The sequence below is a fragment of the Bidens hawaiensis genome, unplaced genomic scaffold, assembly GCF_021521415.1.
Source record: "Bidens hawaiensis isolate Kalapana, Puna unplaced genomic scaffold, B.hawaiensis_p1.1 tig00015203_1, whole genome shotgun sequence".
In the NCBI taxonomy this organism is placed as follows: Eukaryota; Viridiplantae; Streptophyta; class Magnoliopsida; order Asterales; family Asteraceae; genus Bidens; species Bidens hawaiensis.
The window spans coordinates 471,873-493,409 of record NW_027492351.1 but is presented as its reverse complement, the minus strand read 5'-3'; the positions used below and the strand labels follow the sequence as shown (position 1 = coordinate 493,409).

Below are 21,537 nucleotides of genomic sequence, written 5' to 3'. Positions count from 1 at the left end.
GGTAGGCCTGTAAACAAACCGAACGTTCAGTAACGAACGAATATGAACAAAAAATTGTGCTGGTTTAATTAAACGAACGAACATGAACACATGTTCCGTTCGTTCATTTATGCCCATTTATTTATGTTCGTTTATATATTCGTTTACATATTAATAGAAAATAATTAAAAATTATCTGGAAGAGTCATGTACTTTGTGGTTTTATATTTGTTCATTGGTATTCGTTTAAGTGTGTTCATTTATGTTAGTTTATCTTTGTTCAGTTATGTTCAATTATGTTTTTTTAGAATTTAAACAAACAAACACGAACATGTTCATTTTTTAAATTATGGAGCACGAACACAAAATATTAATTCAATTAAGTGTTTGTGTTCGTTTAAAGTTAAATGAACGAAGACGATCATGCCCTTGTTCGATTTCGTTTGCAGGCCTAGGCCTAGGTGTTCTTACAAAGAATTTTCCTTTTTGGTGGTTCAGTTATGAGCATCTTTGGAGTTTTGGTTTGTTGCTACTGCTGCTATTCAACACGAGAATTAAAATTTAAATACAACTACATATGTTTTTTGGGTTGATTATGTTGATATGTAAATACCCTCTAGTCATGGGCGGATCTACGGTAGTAACGGGTGGTTCCGCGGAACCACCCGAGTTTCGAAATTATAGTGTATTTATATATAGAAAATAATAAAGGAACCACCCTATAAATTATACAGGAACCATCTTAAAAACATATAAAGTGCTTGCCCGGATGGTAGTTTGTGGGTTTTGTAACCCGGAGGTCGCAGGTTCTATTCCCGTTTTTAACAGTTTTTTTTTTTTTTTTTTTACTAAGTTACCCTAAGTCCTGTTAGGGTTTTTTATAACATAAGCTGATAAGCAAAGCAGGCAAACCCCTGAACCAATCCGTGTCCTCATGGTCCTCAGCAGCTGCAGCCGCCTCTGTCCTCTGTCCACCGCTCCACCCTCAGGCTCAGCTCAGCCACTCCGGCAGTGGCACACCGCCGTCCGCCTCCGCCTCTGATTGAATCAGTCACTGGTTTCAAACCCCTGAACCAATCCTTGCCCCCATAAAAATCAATTCCAACAAAAACCTTTTTTTGCTTGCTCTGCTCACTAGTCCGGCAGTGGCACACCGCCGTCCGCCTCCTGTTAGGTATTTTTTTGCTTCTTGTATGATTCATTTTATTTAATCCATTCGAAATGATTATTGAAAGTAGTTTGCTTTGTGAAAATCTTTTTGAAAGAGAGTGTTGTATTCTAGTTATCCGATTCATATTGATCCAACCCAGTCCTTCTTAATTCTTATGAGTTATGACGATTCCCGAATCCAGGGATGCCCTCCACCTGTTCGACGATTTGTCTGAGTGAAAATTTGTTTTGATATTTGTAATTGTAACTTTATTTTTTATTTATTTCACTAAATAAACTTATGTGAATACCTTTATTTTTTTTATTTATTTCAAATAAAGCCTTAATGATTATTGGTTTTAATTTGTTAGTTTGTTAGTTTTTGTTAGTTTCTTAGTTTTAAATTTGTTAGTTTGAAATTGTTGATTTGTAGGTATTTTGAATATGAAGAGAATGTTGACCCGAGATTTAAAAGAAAGAAGACCGGTATTACCAATCGTCATCATTATGTGGTTAATAATTTCAACACGGTTCTCGACATGCAAATTCAAGAGCTTGGAAGCCGCTTTAATGAGGTAACCACTAAATTGCTTACTAATATGAGTTCTTTGAGCCCGTCTTGTAATTTTAGTGCCTTTAGTAAAGTAAACTTGATAAACTTGGCCGAGATGTATCCATGTGATTTTGATTTTGATGAAAAGGAGAAGCTTGTATATGAACTTGGCCACTACATTACTAACGTGAAAGAAGATAAGCGGTTTGCCAACTTGAGTGGCTTAGGCGATCTTGCTAAAATGATGGTGAAAACAAGATTATGTAATGAACTTTTCCCGAACCATCGAACCGACCCGAACCTCAAACCGACCCGAAATTTTATATACCCGACTCGGTGAAATTGAAACATATAAAAGTAGTGAACCACCCAAAAAAAATTCCTGGATCCGCCACTGCCTCTAGTGTTGGAAAAGGTTCTTGCATTTTGTGTTACTTTCATTTTGACTGTGTTTGTTATCAGCTATTTTTCTTATGTTTATCGTAGGATATATTTAATAACGTTAAGAGACTTGCTGATAAATAAATAAATAAATGTGTCGAGATTGCTACCTCTAGATACAACTAGGCTAGTTAATGTGTCGATTTTGATTCGTTACCACGACCACAACATCTCATGATCTAGATCAACATATTTTTATGCCACCAGTACTATATAAGCAATAGAGAGAGTAAAAGTATTATTAGCTGGACCGAATAGCTTAAGAATCCTCTTCTTTGTAATGTAAATGTTTTGTTTTCTTGCTAGGTTTGGTTCATTAAAAAATTTCTAAAAAAACTATATTTGCAAGGTCCACTACCAGCTTACCTTTATATGACACGTCGTCTGCCTAACCTTTATAATATAGGCGACAACACTTGTGATGGTAATTTTGGAACCAGTAGTGACAGCAAAGTAGTGAAGGTGGCAAGGTTACAATGGTGATTCAGAGCCCGTGCACCCAGACGTGACGGATTTAACTTTAGATTTATTAATTGGGTTATCATTATGTTTTGCTCAAATAGTCAGATGCTCAAATGCTAACTTGTTACTATATTTGAAACATGTTTTTTTTCGACCTAAAATTTTCAAGCTGGAAAAAACCGAATAAAAACGGAAACCGAATTAAAACCAATACGAAAACCAAAAAACCAGACATTTTCAAAAATCCAAAAACCGAAATTTTGGTTTTTGGTTTGGTTTAGCCTAAAACCACACCGAACCCCACCACGCACACCCCTTCACTGTACCATGTTAGATTTAGTCTTAAAGAAGCAAATAGATTGGACTTAAAAACATAATGTTAATATATAAAAAAAGTTTGCTTTGACTTTAAAAGTCAACTGTGACATAATATTTTGAATTTCAGCACTAATATGATTCTTTAATAAGAAATCACCAAAATAGTTATTTTCTATATGTATCTCTTACAGGATTATAGTCATTTAGAACAATTATACGAGATCGTGATTTTATGATCACTACATAGTTTTAGTCGTGTATCCACAAGAATACATTTTCTCGTGCTAGTAACAAATGTCGCATGAATCGTATCCAGTCACGTGACATTGTAAACAATACATATTAGAGAATAGTTTTAACATTTAGGTAGCGTTTGTTATGCAGTAATCACTGGAGAATGGAATGATTCATTACTTGGGAATAAAGAAAGTGGTGTTTAGTTTGCTCAATGGAATTGAATCATCCATTACACATGGAATCCCATTCCATCAAAATCATTCCTTCCCACCCTTTTTTTTCATTTCATTCCTCATTCACCATACTTTTTAAACACTACCACCACCACCTAACAACAACAACCACTACCATAGCCACCACCACCACCTGACTGCCACTGTCGTCGTCTCCTTCACCACCATCATCATCGCCACCACCACTTTCGCTGCATGACTACCACCACCTGACCTCCACCACCGTCGCCGTCACCCTGCCATCACTACCAACGCTTGACCACCGCCACCCCACCCACCACCACCACAACCACCGCCCTTGCCGCCTGACTGCCACTACCACCACTATTTTCGTCGCCAGAGCTACCACCACCACCCTCTCCATTGCAGTTTTTTTTTTCAATTGTAGAGATAAGAGTTTTTTATTATTTCTATTTCATTCCTATAATTTCTTTTTTATACCAAACATCATTAACTAATAATTCATTTCATTTTAATAGGTTAACCAAACAAGACAAATGAATGATAATGATTCATTTCATTCCCCCTTCATTCCATTATAATTAAACAAAACCGTCTTATTCCTTCGTGCGGCATTTAATAGCTCACACTGCTAGAGACTTTGCATAACTTTTAATTCTTTTTTCAAGTATCCATTTTATTTCTTTTGATACGTGATTTTAGGTTTTATAGAGCAAGATAAATCAGATTTATAAGGTTAGGCTTTCTTGAAATTTTATAAATATTAATACTTAATTACAAATACCGAAGCTTGAATCAAGATCCGTTATAGTCTAGTTGGTTAGGATACTCGGCTCTCACCCGAGAGACCCGGGTTCAAGTCCCGGTAACGGAATCTTTTTTAACTTTTGCAAATTTTCCAAACTACAAGGGCAGTTACGTCATTTTACATTTCATCCTAAATCCCTCTCGAATTAAATTATTTGTATCTTCTTGAAATTTGTTAGTTTTTTTTTTTTAAAAAAAAAGCAATCAAGCCGAGCTCGAGCTCATGTTTTCTGCTCATTTTTAAAAGCGTCCCCAAGCTTGCCCCGGCTAGTCTCTGCTAGGATCGTCTCGTGAACAGCCCAAGTCTAGTTGAGTTTGTGTGCATCTCAAACAATTGTCACGCGTGCTCAGTTGAAGTAAGATTGCCACATAATCAGATGCCTGCTTATCTTGACAATATGATTAGGAAGTTGAGGTATTGATGGAACCGATACATGTAAGTTTGCATTTGGAAACAAAGCATCTAATGTTGATGTCAAAATGTTTTCGTTTGCGAGAATGTTAGTTGGTTAAATAGAGTAAACATTTCAAACGTAGTAAGATAAACGTAGTTTTATGTTATGCACCCGTGGGAAGAAGACTTTGATTTAAACAGGTGAGCTGCAATATTTGTGTTAGTTTTGAGTCTCTAAAAGGTTTGCTTCCCACCACTGCATAAATAGAAAACCTTTTTTTACAATACTAGTTTTGTTGTTATGTTATGCAGTGATGGAAAGTAAACGAGTCATACCTTCTAGTGACACAATATTCATGTAAGTTTGGAGTCTCAATATTCATGCGAGAAAAATATTTTCTCACACTGCTTTAAGCATATAGCATTTTCGCAAACGGTGACACTTTCACATCAACATTTTGGTGTTCTTTTTTCGTAATTCACAACTCATTAGTATCATTTCCATCCATACAGCTTCCTACCACATTATGGGGGTTTAGGTAGTCCTGTAAACAAACCGAACGTTCAGTAACAAACAAACATGAACAAAAAATTTGTGCTGGTTTAATTAAATGAACGAACATAAACACATGTTTCGTTCGTTTATTTATGTCCATTTGTTTATGTTCATTGATATTCGTTTACATGTTAATAGAAAATAATTAAATATTATCCGGAAAGATCATGTACTTTATGGTTTTATATTTGTGCATTGGTATACATTTAAGTGTGTTCATTTATGTTCGTTTGTGTTCGTTTACATATGCTCATATATGTTCATTTATGTTAGTTTATCTTTGTTCAGTTATGTTCAGTTATGTTCGTTTAGATTTTAAACAAACGGACACGAACATGTTCATTTTTTAAATTATAGAACAAGAACACAAAATATTTGTTCGATTAAGTGTTCGTGTTCATTAAAAGTTAAATGAACGAAGACGATCATGGCCTTATTCGTGTTTGTTCGGTTCGTGAGAATTAAAATTTAGATACAACTACATATGTTTTTTCGGTTGATTATGTTGATATGTAAATACCCTCTAGTGTTGGAAAAGGTTCTTGCATTTTGTTACTTTTGATTGTTTTTGTTATCAGCTATTTTTCTTACTTTTATCGTAGGATATAATTCATAACGTTAAGAGACTCGCTGATAAATAAATGTGTCGTGATTGCTACCTCTAGATACAACTAGGCTAGTTAATGTGTCGATTTTGATTCGTTACCACAACCACAACATCTCATGATCTAGACCAACATATTTTTATGCCAACGGTACTATATATGCAATAGAGATAGTAAAAGTATTATTAGCTGGACCGAGTAGCTTAAAAATCCTCTTCTTTGTAATTTAAATGTTTTGTTTTGTTTCTAGCTTTTGCTAGTTTTGGTTCAATAAAAGTTGTTAACACATCGTCTGCCTAACCTTTATAATACAGGCGACAACACTCGTGATGGTGATTTTGAAACCGGTAGTGGCAGCAAAGTAGTGAAGGTGGCAAGGTTACAACGGTGATTCAGAACCCGTGCACACAGACGCGACGGATTTAACTTCAGATTTATTAATTGGGTTATCATTATGTTTTCCTCAAATGCTTGCTTGTTACTATATTTGAAACATGCTATTTTGATTTTGTTGGTACCATTATTTCGTGCATTATCAACTAAGTATCGTACTTGGGTCGGGTAACCGCTTTAAACGACTTTGAATTTGAATATGAGGTTTAAACGAGTTTCTCATAAAAACAAATGAGTGTTTAAGGTTTAGGGTTTAAATGTGCAAATAAATAATTAAAAAACATATGATACCATTTGTATCTTCGTTACATTTATTTGGTAGTTCTTGTTAATGAATAAAAATATATTTGTATAATAAAATATTTTAAAAGCTAAATAAATAATTGTAATAACTTTTTTTTTCTTTAAAAGAGTATTTTACAAGAAAAGCAAGTAGTAAAAGCATTGTAAGTAATCATCTTAGAGACAATTGCCGATTACAACGGTACATCATTATACCTCTCGATATATATATATATATATATTTGTAGGACCAGGTTATTAAGGGTATGTTTTGGATTGTTTATTTTAACCCCCTTATAAAACTTTCCTAAACTAATATATATAATAAGTTAAAAAATTGTTTGGCAAACTAATAACGACTTTTTGTTTTAACTACTGGAATCCTAACTTATTATTGGTAATCCATTACACCCTTCAAACACTCAAAACCCATTGCTAATTCGGCTCTTCCTATCACATAAGTTAATTCAAATGTTTTTTTTTTAAATCTCCTTTTAGAAATGTTATAAGTTAAAAAGGAGTTATTAACAAAAAGTCTGATAAAGACCTATTTGAGATAGTCAATCTCCCGATAGACACGTAACAACAAGCTCTATTCTTAACAACGACTTAACTTAAGTTGTATTTATTTAACAAATAATAGTTCTATGTCATGTTAAATATCACTATAATAACTTTAATTAAACATCATTATAATTTTAACAAGAAAAAAAAGTTACAAGTTTAATTCAAAATTTTGAACGTGAATCTATCATATAAATAGCAAAACCAAAAATATAATAATAAACACCATAGCCGAAAGTGCAATAGCCACGCCAAGAACAACCTTGTTTGCCCCCCTATAAACATGCACATGATTCATCTTTTCTACATCATCATCATTACCACCATTTTCACCACCACTCTCCTCCACCGAAGACGACACGCTATTGGCGGCCGGCGGGGGCAAAACGGGCATTCCATGTACGTCACACCGAGCAATCCCAAGATGCATATCCTCTAAAACAGTGGAATGGTTATAACATAAGTCATAGTTACCATTTATCTTAAACACATCAAGTTTCTTGATAAATGATGCATTAAATGGCAAGACACCATGAAACTTATTGTTTTCAAGGTTCAAATACTTTAGCTCCTTCATTTCGGATATGAACTCCGGGATGACTCCCTCGAGTTGGTTTGATCCAAAATCGAGATGGGTTAGCCCGGGAATGGTGGATATGGACCCTGGTATGGGTCCGGAGAGTGAATTAGACGATAAAGATAGGATTTTTAGTGAAGGTAAGCCTCCTAATGAGTTGGGTAGAGGTCCAACAAGGTTATTTGATGAAAAGTTTAGAACTTTAAGGTTTTTCAAGAGAGTTAATGATGTGGGCATGCTTCCTTTGAGTTTATTTTTGGAGAAATCAATGTGTGTAAGCTTTGGATTCCAATCTTTTGGGAGGTATCCTGTGAGATGTGTGTTGTAAAGTGTGATGCTTTTTAAGGATTTCATGTTGGAGGTGATGATGTGGATGCCGGAGGCTTTGATGGGGTCGCCGGAGATGTAAAGATGGGTGAGGTTGTGGAGGCGGCTGAGGAAGACTCCGGTGAGGCGTTGGAGGGAGTTGATGGAGGTGAAAGAGTGGAGGTTGTTGGTGAGGGAGGATGGGAAGTGGACGATTGGGGTGTGGCATCCGATGAAAGTGAGGGACGTGAGGGTGGATAGGGTGGAGAGGATGGCGGTGGACACGCGGTGGTCAGGGGAGCAGTTGGTGAGGCGGAGGGAGAGGAGGTGGTGGTATGGGGTGGCGTCGTCGCATGTGGACGTAGTGCATGGGTCTGGGGTGGTTGGGATGTGGAGGAATTGGAGGGCTCTTTTTTGGTTAGGGTCAAGGCTGGTGGTGGTGGTGCTGGGAGAAGATGACGGTGGTTCAGCCAGGATGGTGGTGGTGGTAGATAGTGGCGGAGTAGGGGCGGTGGCGGTGGTGTAGAGTAGTAGGCAGAAGGTGGTAATGATAGAAGCTCTCATTGTTGTTTTTTTTCTTTCTTTAGTGGATAGATAATTAGACACTCTCAAGATGAATGATTTAAATGTATGTCATGAGTATAAATTAAGTAAAGGAGATGGCTGAAATTACCAATCTATCCCCTCCCATTTTACTACCCTGAAAAAATCATTTCAAATTTATTTTATATAATTACACCTAGAAATGTACATGCATAAATGCATAATCAAAAATAACAAAAATTATTATAAGAAATGCATAATACTATATTCATCTCAATCCATAAATTATTATAAGAAATTAAAAAGTAACCAAAAATAACAAATTACCTCTTACTAGGATTGTATAACAATAATATAATCATTAACTAATAAGTTCACCAGACTCAACAAAACATAACTAACTTGTGATCTTCGCATCGCGCCATTGCTCGTTATCCACCACTTGGGGCTCCAATCTTGCGAAAACAATAACTAACGCGACTTCCAGCGAAAAGATTTGACCAAATTAGTCAAAACAAACAGTGCAGTTTGACTTTCTGTATAGTTGACTATGCAACTGTATAAACCTTCACTACTTTTGATGTATCACAAACCACAAGATTGTCTGAATCAGTTGGAGCAGTGCAAAGCCAATTAACCTAGTGACATACAAAGATAATTATGAGTTAATGTAAACATATGAACCATTGGTCAAATGACAAAAATACCCTTCAAGGGTCAACTTACTTTTCTGCTTAAATTTATGTTTAAATGTAGAAAATCATCTTTGTTGCAAACTTGATCTGATTTAAAGAAACCGGACCAATTCCAAACCTTCACTGCTTTATCATTGCCCCCGGATATTACGTACCGTCCTTTCTCCCCAAATACCGAGAACGCCCTTTATCATGATCAAAATTCACAATTAAATATGTTATATTGTTACAAATGAGAAAAAAACAGTAAATAAACAGGTACAGTTTGACTTTCTAGGTCAAAGTGACTACTACATGTGTTAATGGAGGGTGGCAATTTTGACCCATTAACTTAATAACGAGTCGATTTATGTCAAGTTTTCTCATATGTGTCAAATGGGTCAAACTAGTCAGAAGTATTTAATGGCCTATATCATGACCAAAACACACAATTAAATATGTTATATTGATACTAATGAGAGAAACCGTAACAAACAAGATACAGTTTTGCCTTTTTTTTCTTGGTAAAAGTGACTACCTTTGAATGTTAAGTTATTTATAAAATATAAATAACGTTGTAACCCAAAAGTTTTACGGTCCGAGTGTGTAATAATGAATTAATCATTAACAAACAAAATACTTTAGACCCAAATCAAAATCGACCCATGCAGACTACAACATACGGGTCAAACTAGCCATAACTAATTAATGGCCAAAATCTTCATAAAAATTTATATTTAATATTTAAACTCTTATAAAAAAGTCATCTGTTTAAAAATGTCAACACTTACACACAAGATACAGCAGCAGTATGCCCTCCAGATGAATAATCTAACCGCAACCTCGTTCTTTGACTTTGACCTTCCTTTTCAGAATCTGGAGACGAGTCACTTCCATTTGACTTTGACTTTGGTTGGCCGCCTCTTCTCGGGTTAAAAGAACCCTTAATTTTATTGGCTTTAAATTCTGATTCTGTATTAATAACATCTACAACACCGTCACCTCTTGCCACAACACATATTTTATCAGTTTTATCCAACATGTCAACGTCGGGAACCGCAATTGCGTGTACAAAAGCGGGATTGAAACACTGCCCTGCATTACTATGACTATCTGGATCTGACTTTGCTGAAATAAGAAATTAAATCCAATTATTATTATTATAAATAGATTATGATATTTTATATATAAAAAGACTAGAAATTAATGCATACCCAAATCCATAACTTTGAATGGTCGTCCTTTTGAGAAATCCCACATTATAAGCTTTGAATCAAGCCCGCCAGTAATAACTGAAAAAAATATTATACATTCGTGATTCGTCATGTTGACTAGATAGACTTTTACTTTACATACGCATTTAAAGTTTAAAAATAATCCTGATTTTAAAAAGTTTGCGCCTGTGGCATCGGCATCACGTACACTGAGGCATTGCTCTGTTTACAACCAAATAAGCTTTATAACCAGTAGTTGCGTCTCTCACATTTGTTTTATATATCAATCTCTTTATCAAGTAATTTTAACTAAATTCGGCCCAGAAGTTACAGGTGTGCATGGGTCGGTTTGGAACGTTTTGGTCTCCAATCTTACCAAAAACTATAAATTCGGTTTTTGAGTTTTTCAAAACCTACATTTTCGGTTTTTCAGTTTTCCGTCTTTGATTTCGGTTCGGTTTTACCATTTGGGCTAAAAAATTTTAGGCTGAAGAAAAAATTGGACCTAAATAATGAACTTGGGCCTATTATATGTGGGTTACACGGTTTGTTTAATTCTTAGAAATTACTTCACATTCAAAATTAAAAATGAAAATCCATATATTCAATTTGGTTTTTGGCTTTAATTACATGCAAAACCAAAACCGAACAAAAAATCGGTTTTTACATATACAAAAATCCAAAGCGTCTATTTTTGTTTAGGTCCGGTTTTTCGGTTACAAATCAGATTTCAGTTTCATACACACCCCTAGAAGTACACGAGGAACCACCTATAAACCCTTTGGTTGTCTTTACATATCAGCCTTCTACAAACGCTAACTTTGACCAACTTTGACCCACAAGAACATAAATATGAAAAACAATATACCTTCCCAAGGTTTCCAAGGAAGAAACTGGACACTGCTACATATCTAAATATAAGTTAAAACAACAAGTAACAAAATTTAAGAAAAATACTGTTATAATAAAGGGATTTCAAGAAAAGGATACACTATCATGGGCAGCTCTTAATGTTTTATAAAGACACTTTTGGCGTATATCTATAATCTGCAAGAGCAGTATTAACTAGTTATTATACAAATAATAATATAAAGGTTAAATCTTTATCAAAAAGATCAAACCTTTATATCACCACCGTCATCAGCAGCTGCAAGAAAAGATGACTTTGAGTTGCATGTGATCTGATTTATCTCCTCTTTATTGTAATTGTAACTCTCCAATGGCTTCCATGAAGCAAGCTGTAAAATTAACTTCAATATTATGACCAATAAAAAAAACACATTGAACTTTTAAGACCTTATTATATAAATCAAAATATGTTTATATAAAAACTTTTAAGAAATAGACAATATAGTATGAGAAAATCTCTAAAGTGATCATTTTGATTGTTGAGTTTGACAAAACAGCCTTGACCTTTTTCATTTACAATAGTATCATTCATAGTTATTAAAAGCCCTTGTCTCTTGCGCCTAGGCCCGTTTTCCACGCCAGGCCCAATATCTGCGCTTCTAGTTCCTAGGCCCTCGCTTCTTAAAGGTGACAACACCTCTACCGGCATTGATGACGGGTCAAGAACAATAGTCATTTGAACGTTTACTATTTATTACTTTTTGACCTTTTGGGTTTTATGTTTTGAACATTTTGGTACTTTACTTTGAACTATTCAAGTTTTGGAATTACATTTGAATCTCGACTCTTTTAGAGCTTTTGGTACTAATAGCCTTTGTTTATTATATATGAAGAATAGTATTATTTTTCTAATACATAATATATTTATATATTTTTTTTATTTAAGTGCGCTTTTTTGTCTTAGGCCCTCGCTTATTTTGCGCCTCGCGCCTAGGCCCCAAGAGAGGCCTATGCGCCTTAAGTGCGCCTAGCGCCTTTGATAACTATGGTATCGTTAAGTTTTCTTGTTTTTAGTTAAAAATTGTTTCAGTCAATCAGAAGCTTCCACATGGCACACCCTGATGCGCTGTCGCAACAGATTTCTACCTGCTGCGAGAAGGGACACTTGTCAAACATTGGTTGATTGAAAATATTTTATAAAACCAATGCCATTTAGTCAAACTCATTGGTCAAGATGACCACTTTGGTCTTAAAATATAAGTTCCAACTTGGTTAACATAATTCGATGACCAAAATCTAACAAATCAATAAACATTACCATATGTACATCAAAAACCCTCACTTCAGTTTCGGAGGATACATAAACAATATCCTCATTCCCTGCATCAAATTATGCAATTAAAACACATCTTCATTTATATATACAAAAAACTGGATTCAATTAAATAAAGATTATTAACCTGGTTTGAAGCATAATGAGGATATAGGATTTTGAGCAACATCCATGGTAAACAATGCATCCTTACACCTCATATCAAACCAACAAACACTCCCATCCTATATACACAATAACATAACAAAATCATATTATTTCCAACTAGAAATTTTAGGTTTACAAAACATGATCAACATTATGAATCAATTTCATAGAAATTAATGTCGCGAACTCAAAAAGGGGTAGCGGCGCAGCTTGTCGCCCGTTTGCCTTTAACACATTTTAATGTAAACACTGCCTATTAACGAATGAAATACTATTTAGAAAAAAAAGAAAAAAAAAAACCTTTGAACTGAAAAAAAATGTATTGAATATTAATAAATGGAACAAGGGAAATGATATAACTAGCAAACACTCCCATCCTATATACACAACAATAACATAACAAAATCATCAAATAATTTCCAACTTCTTATTTCATATACAAACAAAGTGATTACAATAAAGTGATTATAATTTCCAACTTCTTATTTCATATACAAACAAAGTGATTACAATAAAGTAGCAGGTAAACAGGCAACAAACTGCGCCACAACCCCTTTTGCATAACAAACCCGATTCTACTAAAAACAAAGTTATGGGTCTTGGGAAGCGGAAAAAAGCACAACCCAAATGGGTTCAAATTTTGTATATTAGCCCTGCTTGCGGTGCGCACATATGATGTATATATGTGTGAACCCTCGGGTGGGCAAAAGTGAAATTGCACTAATTTTGACGTTATTTTACTAATCTCGTGAAAATAACGTTAAAGTGACGGACGGTTAATCAGGCATCATGTAGTGGCTTTGATAGCCGAAAGACAAGGGTACATGCACCGATCAGCCGGTCCCGATGATTGAGTGCTATGTGCCTTATGTCCAAGGCTTGATGCAAAACTACTATCGAGCCGGGGTCTCACCGGAAGCAGCCTCTCTATCCTTATGGGGTAGAGGTAAGGCTGTCTACATCTTACCCTCCTCAGACCCTACCATAGCTTTGCTATTGGTGGGATATACTGAGTACGATGATGATGATGATTTATGGAATTAAGGGTTTGGAATAATATTAATAAATGTAAAAGAAGATGTATACTTCGGCGGCGGAGGCGATGAGTCCAGGGCGGTTGCCGGAGGCGATGCAAGAGGTTGCGATGGCTTTGTGGCCTCTCAGCCGTCTTGCCGGAGGTCCGGTGGTGGGTTTGTCGTTTGTGTTAATACTTGCTTCCGCCATATTTGTGTTATGGAAGTTTGGAGCTTGGTGTTTAAAGAGAAAAACCGATAAACCGTTTGACGAGAATTTCGTTTATTTAATAAACGGATGACTATGAAAAAAAATGTGTGTAAAACTTGTGTTCATTTAATTAAACGAACGAACATGAATATATCACCGTTCGGTCATTTATGTCATGAACATAAGTTTATGTCTGTTTATTTATTAATAGAATATGATTAAATATTATCTATATGAGTCATTACTTTGTATTTATTTAAGTGTTTTCATTTATGTTCGTTTATGTATGTTTTTTGTGTTCATTTGCATTCGTTCATATATGTTCATTTATCTTTTAAATGAACGAACATGAAAATAAATATTTGTTTGATTAAATGTTCGTGCTCGTTTAAACGTAAATGAACGAACACAAACATACCCTTGTTTGTGTTCGTTCGATTCGTTTATAGGCTTTCATTATCCACAGATGAATACATCGGTCTCAATCTCTAAGCTCTGCGGATTTTATTTGTGTTCATGAACACATTCATTTCCTTGATGAACGAACATGAACAAGACCTTGTTCGTATTCGTTTGGTTCGTTTACAACCTTAGGACTCAAAGTGCTAACTCTTACTTGGTCATAACTCTTCCCTTTTATGCATTTCACTGCACGTGACGTACTATTAGAATTTTTAAGTTTTATAAAATAATCAATTATTTTTTTTTTTCTATTTTACATCAATAATACTTTAAAAAAATAGAGTTAATGGCCATTTTCGTCCCTGTGGTTTGCTACTTTCGCCACTTCAGTCCAAAATTTGTATTTTTGTCAATTTAGTCCTCATAGTTTTAAATATTAGCCAATTACGTCCTATCCGTCTAACGGCATCCAACTATGCCGTTAGTTTAAGGGTATTTTTGTCTTTCTCCCTTTTATTTTGAGTTATTGGTCATTTTCATCCCTGTGGTTTGATACTTTTGCCAATTCAGTCCAAAGTTTGAACTTTTGTCAATTTAAGTCAGTTTTTTTTTCTATTACCCTAGAGAGCATTATCCAAGCCCAAAACAAGTCTGCATTTACTCTGTCGACAACAGTAATCATATCCCCTCCTCTCGTATATAGTTTTTAGACGGTTCCTAAACTCTCCCCCATGGTGGAATTCAATGGTAAAGTGGTCAAAGCAATTCCGTGAAACCGAATTGTACGGAAAAAACAAAAAATCGTTTCTTTGATGAATGCATAATATTTAGGGTTTAGAGATTAACATATCATAACGAAAATCTGGGTCGTAATCAACTATTATACATTAATCAACAAAACAATTTTTAGTTTTTTCTGTATAATTCGGTTTCAAGGAATTACCTTGACCACTTTACCATTGAATTCCACCATGGAGAAGATTTAGGTAATGTCTAGAAACTAAATATAAGGGGGGGTATGATTACTGTTGACAATAGAGTAAATGCATACCAGTATTTGAGGTTGCTCGATGGTTTTGGACTTGAATTGTGCTCTTCAGGGTTATAAACAAAAAACATAAAAAATAAAAAGAAAACTAAACATTAAATTGACAAATTTTCAAACTTTAGACTGAATTGGCAAAGATATCAAACCACAGGGACTAAAATGACCATTAACTCAAAATTAAAATAAGAAAGACAAAATTACCCTTAAACTAACGGCATAACTGGATGCCGTTAGACGGATGGGACGTAATTGGCTAATATTTAAAACTATGAGGACTAAATTGACAAAATTAAAAATTTTGGACTGAAGTGGCGAAAGTAGCAAACCACAGGGACGAAAATGGCCATTAACTCAAAAAAATAAACAAATAATATTTCATTAATAAAAAAAATTACATTAAAATAAAATTTACATAAAACAATTTGTTTATCATTCTGCCCTTATTCAAAATATTAACTCGAGAGTGAGAAGTTAAACGTTTAAACGGGTCCGTCTGTACGATACTCACTTATTTATCCTTTTGCCCTTTTAACCCTAACTACATATATCATCATGCTATAAAACTCTAGCCTTATCTCATCCTCGTCTTCATTCCCTTAATCCCCACTACTTCCCTTAACTTTTTTAGAGAAAGAGAGGCACATGCCTAATGAGATAAATAGGAGAGGGAGAGCACAATGGTGAGTGATAAAGAGATTCTTCCGTACACAACGTTTATCCCTAAAACGCCCGTCGGAGGGGGGGGGGGGGGTTCTCCGACTTTTTGGGCCAAAACATTCCCAGTATGCATGGTCTACAAATAATTTATTTGTTGGGTGTCAAGGATATTAGCCCCTTTGGGCGTTACTTAACGGACACAATGGCAAATAAAGATGGGGTCCATTAAGGTTTTGTACGCACACTTCATTTTTATTTTTACTTTCTTTTATTTGATTTACTAGTTAAATTATTACACACGAGATGAAGAACTGTAAGTCTGTATGTCTATAGGTGAGAGCCTCATGCCTACATGGCAATGAGATGATAGTTATCTTTTCACGTTTTAGTTAAACCGTTACAAATGGTCTAACTGCATATTTAAAAAATGACTATATGAATGGTTGTGTTGGTGTTATGAGTTGTTGGTTCCGTTTAGTGGTTTTCAGCAATATATATATATATATATATATATATAAATATAAAAGAGTTCAAATAAAAAGAAGTTGTTTCTTAGGAATGGTAAGAACCATCAGAATTTTGATATTTGGCATTAAAACCTATGGTGAAAGAACAATTGTAGGAAACTATGTCGGTTATAATGATGAAAGAGTTTTTGTAGGAAACTACGACGGTTTTTTGTAATTTTAAATCTCAACTATTGATTGGTATGATCTAATGGCTATGATGTATTCCTAGTCTTCCTAGGAAACTACTTGTTTTTTGGATAACTCTCTCCTATATATATATGTGTGTGTGTGTTTTTTTTAATGGCGTAATCTTGTATTGTATAAAATTAAAACGATTATATACATAACTATATATTCCAAAATGAAAAATAAATAATAAAAAAGGATCGGTTTGGTTTATATCAAGGTTTCTTGTTTCAAATTATAAACCGTCAAAGTGTTTCACCGAACAGTATATATTTACTCACCGAATCTTATATCAACAGAACAACATACGGATAAGATCGGGACCGTACACATACCTATATCCGTACCTGTACCCGAAAGTACTTGTACCTAAAATCAGTAAATCTTGGTACCTATTGGGTACGGTACTCGCTTTGGTACATGTTTGTTCTTTTTTTTAAATCTCCACTAAACTAGGTATTGGTAACGGTACGATACCGACAATCAATTATCTATAATACAAAAACCTAACGCAACCAAAACTAAAAATGAAACAAATCAACCATAATATAAAATCCATTCCCTTTTCCTTTTCTTAGTTTATTGTTTCCTCGATTTCTTTAGAAAAACAAGAGAGAAAGTTAATACATGTAATTTAATTATATAAACAATTACACATACATGAAATAAAAATATACGAATACTCAATATATGAATACACATATAAATTGAGAATGAACTTATTCAACTAATATATATTATGTTTTGAAAATATCGCTAGAAAGTTAAGTCATATGTGTTGGTAATATAATAAAAGCCCCTATATTCTAAACGGGTACCAGTACTCGTAATGCCCGTACTTGTACCCGTACATGTACCCGAAAGTACCCGTATCTATAATCACTAAATTTGCATACCCATACCTGTACCCAATAGACACAATGGCGAAGTATACTTAAGGCCCGGGGTGGCCCTAGCCCCCCTGTTTTTTGCGCGGTAGTGTAAATTTACCCATTTTCGCCCGAAATTTTTTATACGTAGTGTAAATTTAACCGTTTTCGTTCTAAAATTTGAGCCCGGCCCCTCCTGTGTTTTTTGCGCGGTAGTGTAAATTTACCCGTTTTCGCCAGAAATTTTATTATACGTAGTGTAAATTTAGCCGTTTTCGTTCTAAATTTTTAGCCTCCCCCCCCTGTTTTTTTGCGCGGTGGTGTAAATTTCCCCGTTTTCGACCGAAATTTTTTATACGTAGTGTAAATTAGCCGTTTTCGTTCTAAAATTTGAGCCCGGCCCCCTCGTTTTTGAATTTTTTAATACATATTGAATTCCCCCCTCCCCCCCCCCCCCCCCCCCTCCGGATATCTTAGTCCAAGCTTCACCACTGAATAGACACGTAAAGTACAGAAACATGTATTGAACAGGTACGGGTAAAGGTATTTATGAAAAAAAGCACATCCCTAACATAACACAAATCATGACATCAACATGAGTTACATGATGTTAAGACTAACCATAACATTAAACTAACGCTAAATACCCAGCATGCAATGACTCTAGACATGGACTTCAACTCCACGCAGGCTTCCCGAACTTCAAGCCCAATATAGCTTCTAGCAGCCCAACGCAACTTCCAGCTATTTTTATATAGTAAACAAAAAGTTTTCCAACTAAGGGCTTTTGTTTACATCTGAATGGAATCATTCTGATTGTAAACATCTTATTCATTCAGACTTCAGGACTGTTTGGCTTTAAACAGAAAAACATCTGATTGGTTAAAATTATGTTTGAATCATTCAGACTTACTGTTGTTGCTGAATGGAACAGATGCTCATTCAGATCTGACTCATTCAGATATGAATGAACCAAACAGCCCCTAAACTTAAGTCAGTCAAGCTTAAAAAGTGAGGGAATCTTTTAATCATTTTTTTACGTTGATTGATGTGAAGTGGTGACATAAATTATATTTTTTATTTATTATTTATTAACATGATTCATGTTTTTTTTCTTTTTTTCCTTTTTATTTACATAATTACATATATTGCAAATCTCGATCCCCGCGTCTTCTTCTTCATTGCTTTCTTAATGCACAAAACATTCGATGAGGCTTGATTTGAAAATTTAGTGACTTACATGAGTGACCTAATTGGAACACATGTTTTGAAACTTGATTAATATCATATAACATTTTCCATAAACAACTACTCAATATTAGGCAAACTAATAACACGAATAAAACCAAGACAAATATTTTGGAAAATAGAATTGAAACAAGATATTAATATCAATATTTTCTAATCCAAAAAACAAATTAAACTAGACATGCATACCTTATAACGATAACTAATACACTGGTTCATGAAGAGTAATCATAGTTGATTTTTTTTTTAGAAAATCAACATGACAATAAACGTACAACGCATTATTGTCTATCTCAGGGCATCCCTGGCTCGACTCATTTTCTCATACTATCACAGTTTTGTCCTTCCTACCATTGTTAGACTTGTGTCTCATGTAATCTAATATCATCGCTAAAAATATAAAAAATTTTGTAACCTGTATTCTTTTTATAAAACTATTTATTAAATAATTTCTTAAATATTAGCAGTTCGGTTTCACGTAAAATATCCCTACTTTGTTATTATGGTCATCACTTTGTTTTCAAATAAACAATGTGACGTATACAATATAGATCATATATGAGAATTATTGAAATTGTTGATTTTGAAAGCGTGCAACCTTAGTTATGAACTTATGATTTTAATTTTTTATGTAGCTAGCTAGTTTCAAACAACAAATCTATGTCAACACGAAACACTAATCACTTGCCATTAAAGGCTTTAACTTAGATGTGTTTTAGATGGGCATTTAATGAATCAATGAAGTCATTTCATGGGTTAAAAAAGTCAAAATCAAAAGCATTATTATTGAAACTTGACTTTGACAAGGTTTTTGATAGCGTAAGCTGTGACTTGTTGCTATCAATTCGACCATTACGGCACAACGGGTTTTCCGGATAAATGGTGCATATGGGTCAAACGAATACTATCTACTACTCGATCTTTGGTGCTTGTTAACAGGTCGGTTAGTTTGAATTATGATGTAAAGGGGAGTTCGACAAGGTGATCCGTTGTCACCTTTCTCGCTTATCATCACCATGGAAGCCTTGTCGGATATGATAAACAAAATCCAGTATCGGGTTCGGGTCGGGTATAGAACCGAGTATTCTATAATCAGGTATTTGAATACCCTATTTCCGAGTTTTTCCGGGTATTGTCGGTTATAGATTGGTTTTTTATGGGGTTGCACTTTTTAGGAGTATTTTTTGGATATTTTTCATGTATTTGTCGGGTAATTTCGGGTATAGATCGGGTGTTTGAAAAACCCGGTTTCAGGTATGGAACCGGTTTCGGTTTTCGGGTATTACAGGGTACAAATTGGGTCCGGCTCGGGTACCGGTTTTGGTACTGAAATGCATACCATATCTGTACCTTACGGATAGAATCAGCTACGAGTACTAAAAACCCGTGTTTAAAAAAAAACCGGTTCTGAGGATCCGGTTCCGGATTTGGGTTCTTTGTGCACCTCTACTTTCACCTCCATAATGACATAAAGTGTACGTGCTTTTATGAAGGTTAACTTTTAACCTTAAGGTACCATATGAAAACTTCTGAGAATTTCTTGTTACTGTTTATGTTATCCACTCGAAAGTGTAATATTTTGTTGTACTTTTATAAATATAATCTGATATTTTAAAAGATTAATATGTCAAAAGCACATGAAAACAAATATGTATGTGAAAGTTATTTAAATATATAATTTTAAATTATAAATTGAACCCACGAGGGACGAAAGGATAAGGCTGAGGGGTGTGGGGGGCTTTAACGGGGGCTCCAACCAATAATATTATGACGTGTGGCAGAGAGAGAAACTGGATAAGGGGGGTGTTGGAGCCCCCGTTGGAGTCTCTGGCCCTGGTGTGGAGGGGCTCCAGCAGGGGCTCCAGCGAATTTTTTTTTTATTTTTTTATAAATATATTCAAACAACGTATTATTAAAAAAACTCATAAATTATTAAAAAAAACACACATTAATAAAAAAACACATTAATATCTAAAAATAAAATAAAAATTAAAGTATTAAAAAAAACATTCTTCTTATTCTTCGGCTTGGTCTTCTTCGATCAACCTCTTTCGGATACGTTCCTTTTGCTTTTCCATTAGCATTTAATCGACCGGATTTAGGTTACTGAAGTCTCTAGCAAGAAAGTCCAAATCTCTCATTCGACTTTTTTCCTTTTTGTCATAAGAGACCACCTCCATGGTTTTGTTGAATTTATTGAGGGATTCAACAAGATTGGCGATGTTTACGGCTTCCCCCTCAGCCGGTTTTTTCCCCTTGGCGTCCCTTCCCAATGGCCACTTCCTCGGCGGTGAAGACGTTTCCTCCTCCGCAATGTTTAGGTCGAATCCAACGCGGCAATCCGACCTGGTTGAAGTGCTATACGCTCCAGACGAACTAGTTTTAGTCCGTTTCGGCCTTACTTCCGCATCAAAGTCCGGCGCCACCAGCTCAACCCACTTGGAACACCTTTTCAACCTCTCCCACAACTTTAAATCGTCCCACGTCTTCACCATCCCATACCTCCGCAAACACTCCTGCTTCCACTCTTCGACCGTGAAATTTTAAACCGCCAAATCATCACTGCCACTTGGTCTCATACGACCGCTGTTCCTGTTGAAAAGATTAGTAAACAAGCCGACAAATTTTCTGATTTCGGACCACCGACCCGAAATCATATCGGCGTTCCGCTCTGTACTCCCAACGAGCATGTAGAACGTCTCCCTAACCTTTGTCTAAAAAATCTTGCTCTTTTGGTAGTCGGCTGCAAAATGACTAAATAAATTAGATTTCCATTTAACTTTTTTATTAAAAATCATTTTTAAAAACGTTAAAACA

The 21,537-nt window shown here is 35.0% G+C and overlaps 1 protein-coding gene, 1 non-coding gene and 1 pseudogene across 2 annotated transcripts; 1 reads left to right on the top strand and 2 right to left on the bottom strand.

The window, feature by feature from the left end:
* The first annotated feature begins 4,134 nt into the window (after positions 1-4,134).
* Positions 4,135-4,207, top strand: TRNAE-CUC (transfer RNA glutamic acid (anticodon CUC)). Its single transcript has one exon. It is a non-coding gene; the product is annotated as a tRNA-Glu (tRNA).
* A 2,828-nt stretch (positions 4,208-7,035) lies between these two features.
* Positions 7,036-8,407, bottom strand: LOC143548605 (receptor-like protein 51 pseudogene; annotated as a pseudogene).
* Positions 8,408-8,693: 286 nt separating this feature from the next.
* Positions 8,694-13,831, bottom strand: LOC143548604 (uncharacterized). Its single transcript, XM_077039718.1, has 10 exons — positions 13,664-13,831; positions 12,558-12,654; positions 12,416-12,477; positions 11,370-11,486; positions 11,239-11,295; positions 11,117-11,159; positions 10,249-10,326; positions 9,826-10,162; positions 9,087-9,240; positions 8,694-8,998 (listed from the first exon to the last, which is right to left on the bottom strand). Exons 1-10 carry the CDS (start codon positions 13,799-13,801, stop codon positions 8,909-8,911), a joined length of 1,173 nt encoding a protein of 390 aa, XP_076895833.1. The 5' UTR covers positions 13,802-13,831; the 3' UTR covers positions 8,694-8,908.
* Positions 13,832-21,537: the final 7,706 nt, after the last annotated feature.

Coding starts and splice junctions, on each gene's coding strand:
- LOC143548604 (XM_077039718.1), bottom strand. CDS start 13,801: ATGGCGGAAGCAAGTATTAACACAAACGACAAACCCACCACCGGACCT. Junction 11,160..11,238: donor TAAGAGCTGCCCATGATAGT/GTATCCTTTTCT, acceptor ACTTATATTTAG/ATATGTAGCAGTGTCCAGTT. Junction 10,327..11,116: donor TCCTTGGAAACCTTGGGAAG/GTATATTGTTTT, acceptor TATTTTTTTCAG/TTATTACTGGCGGGCTTGAT.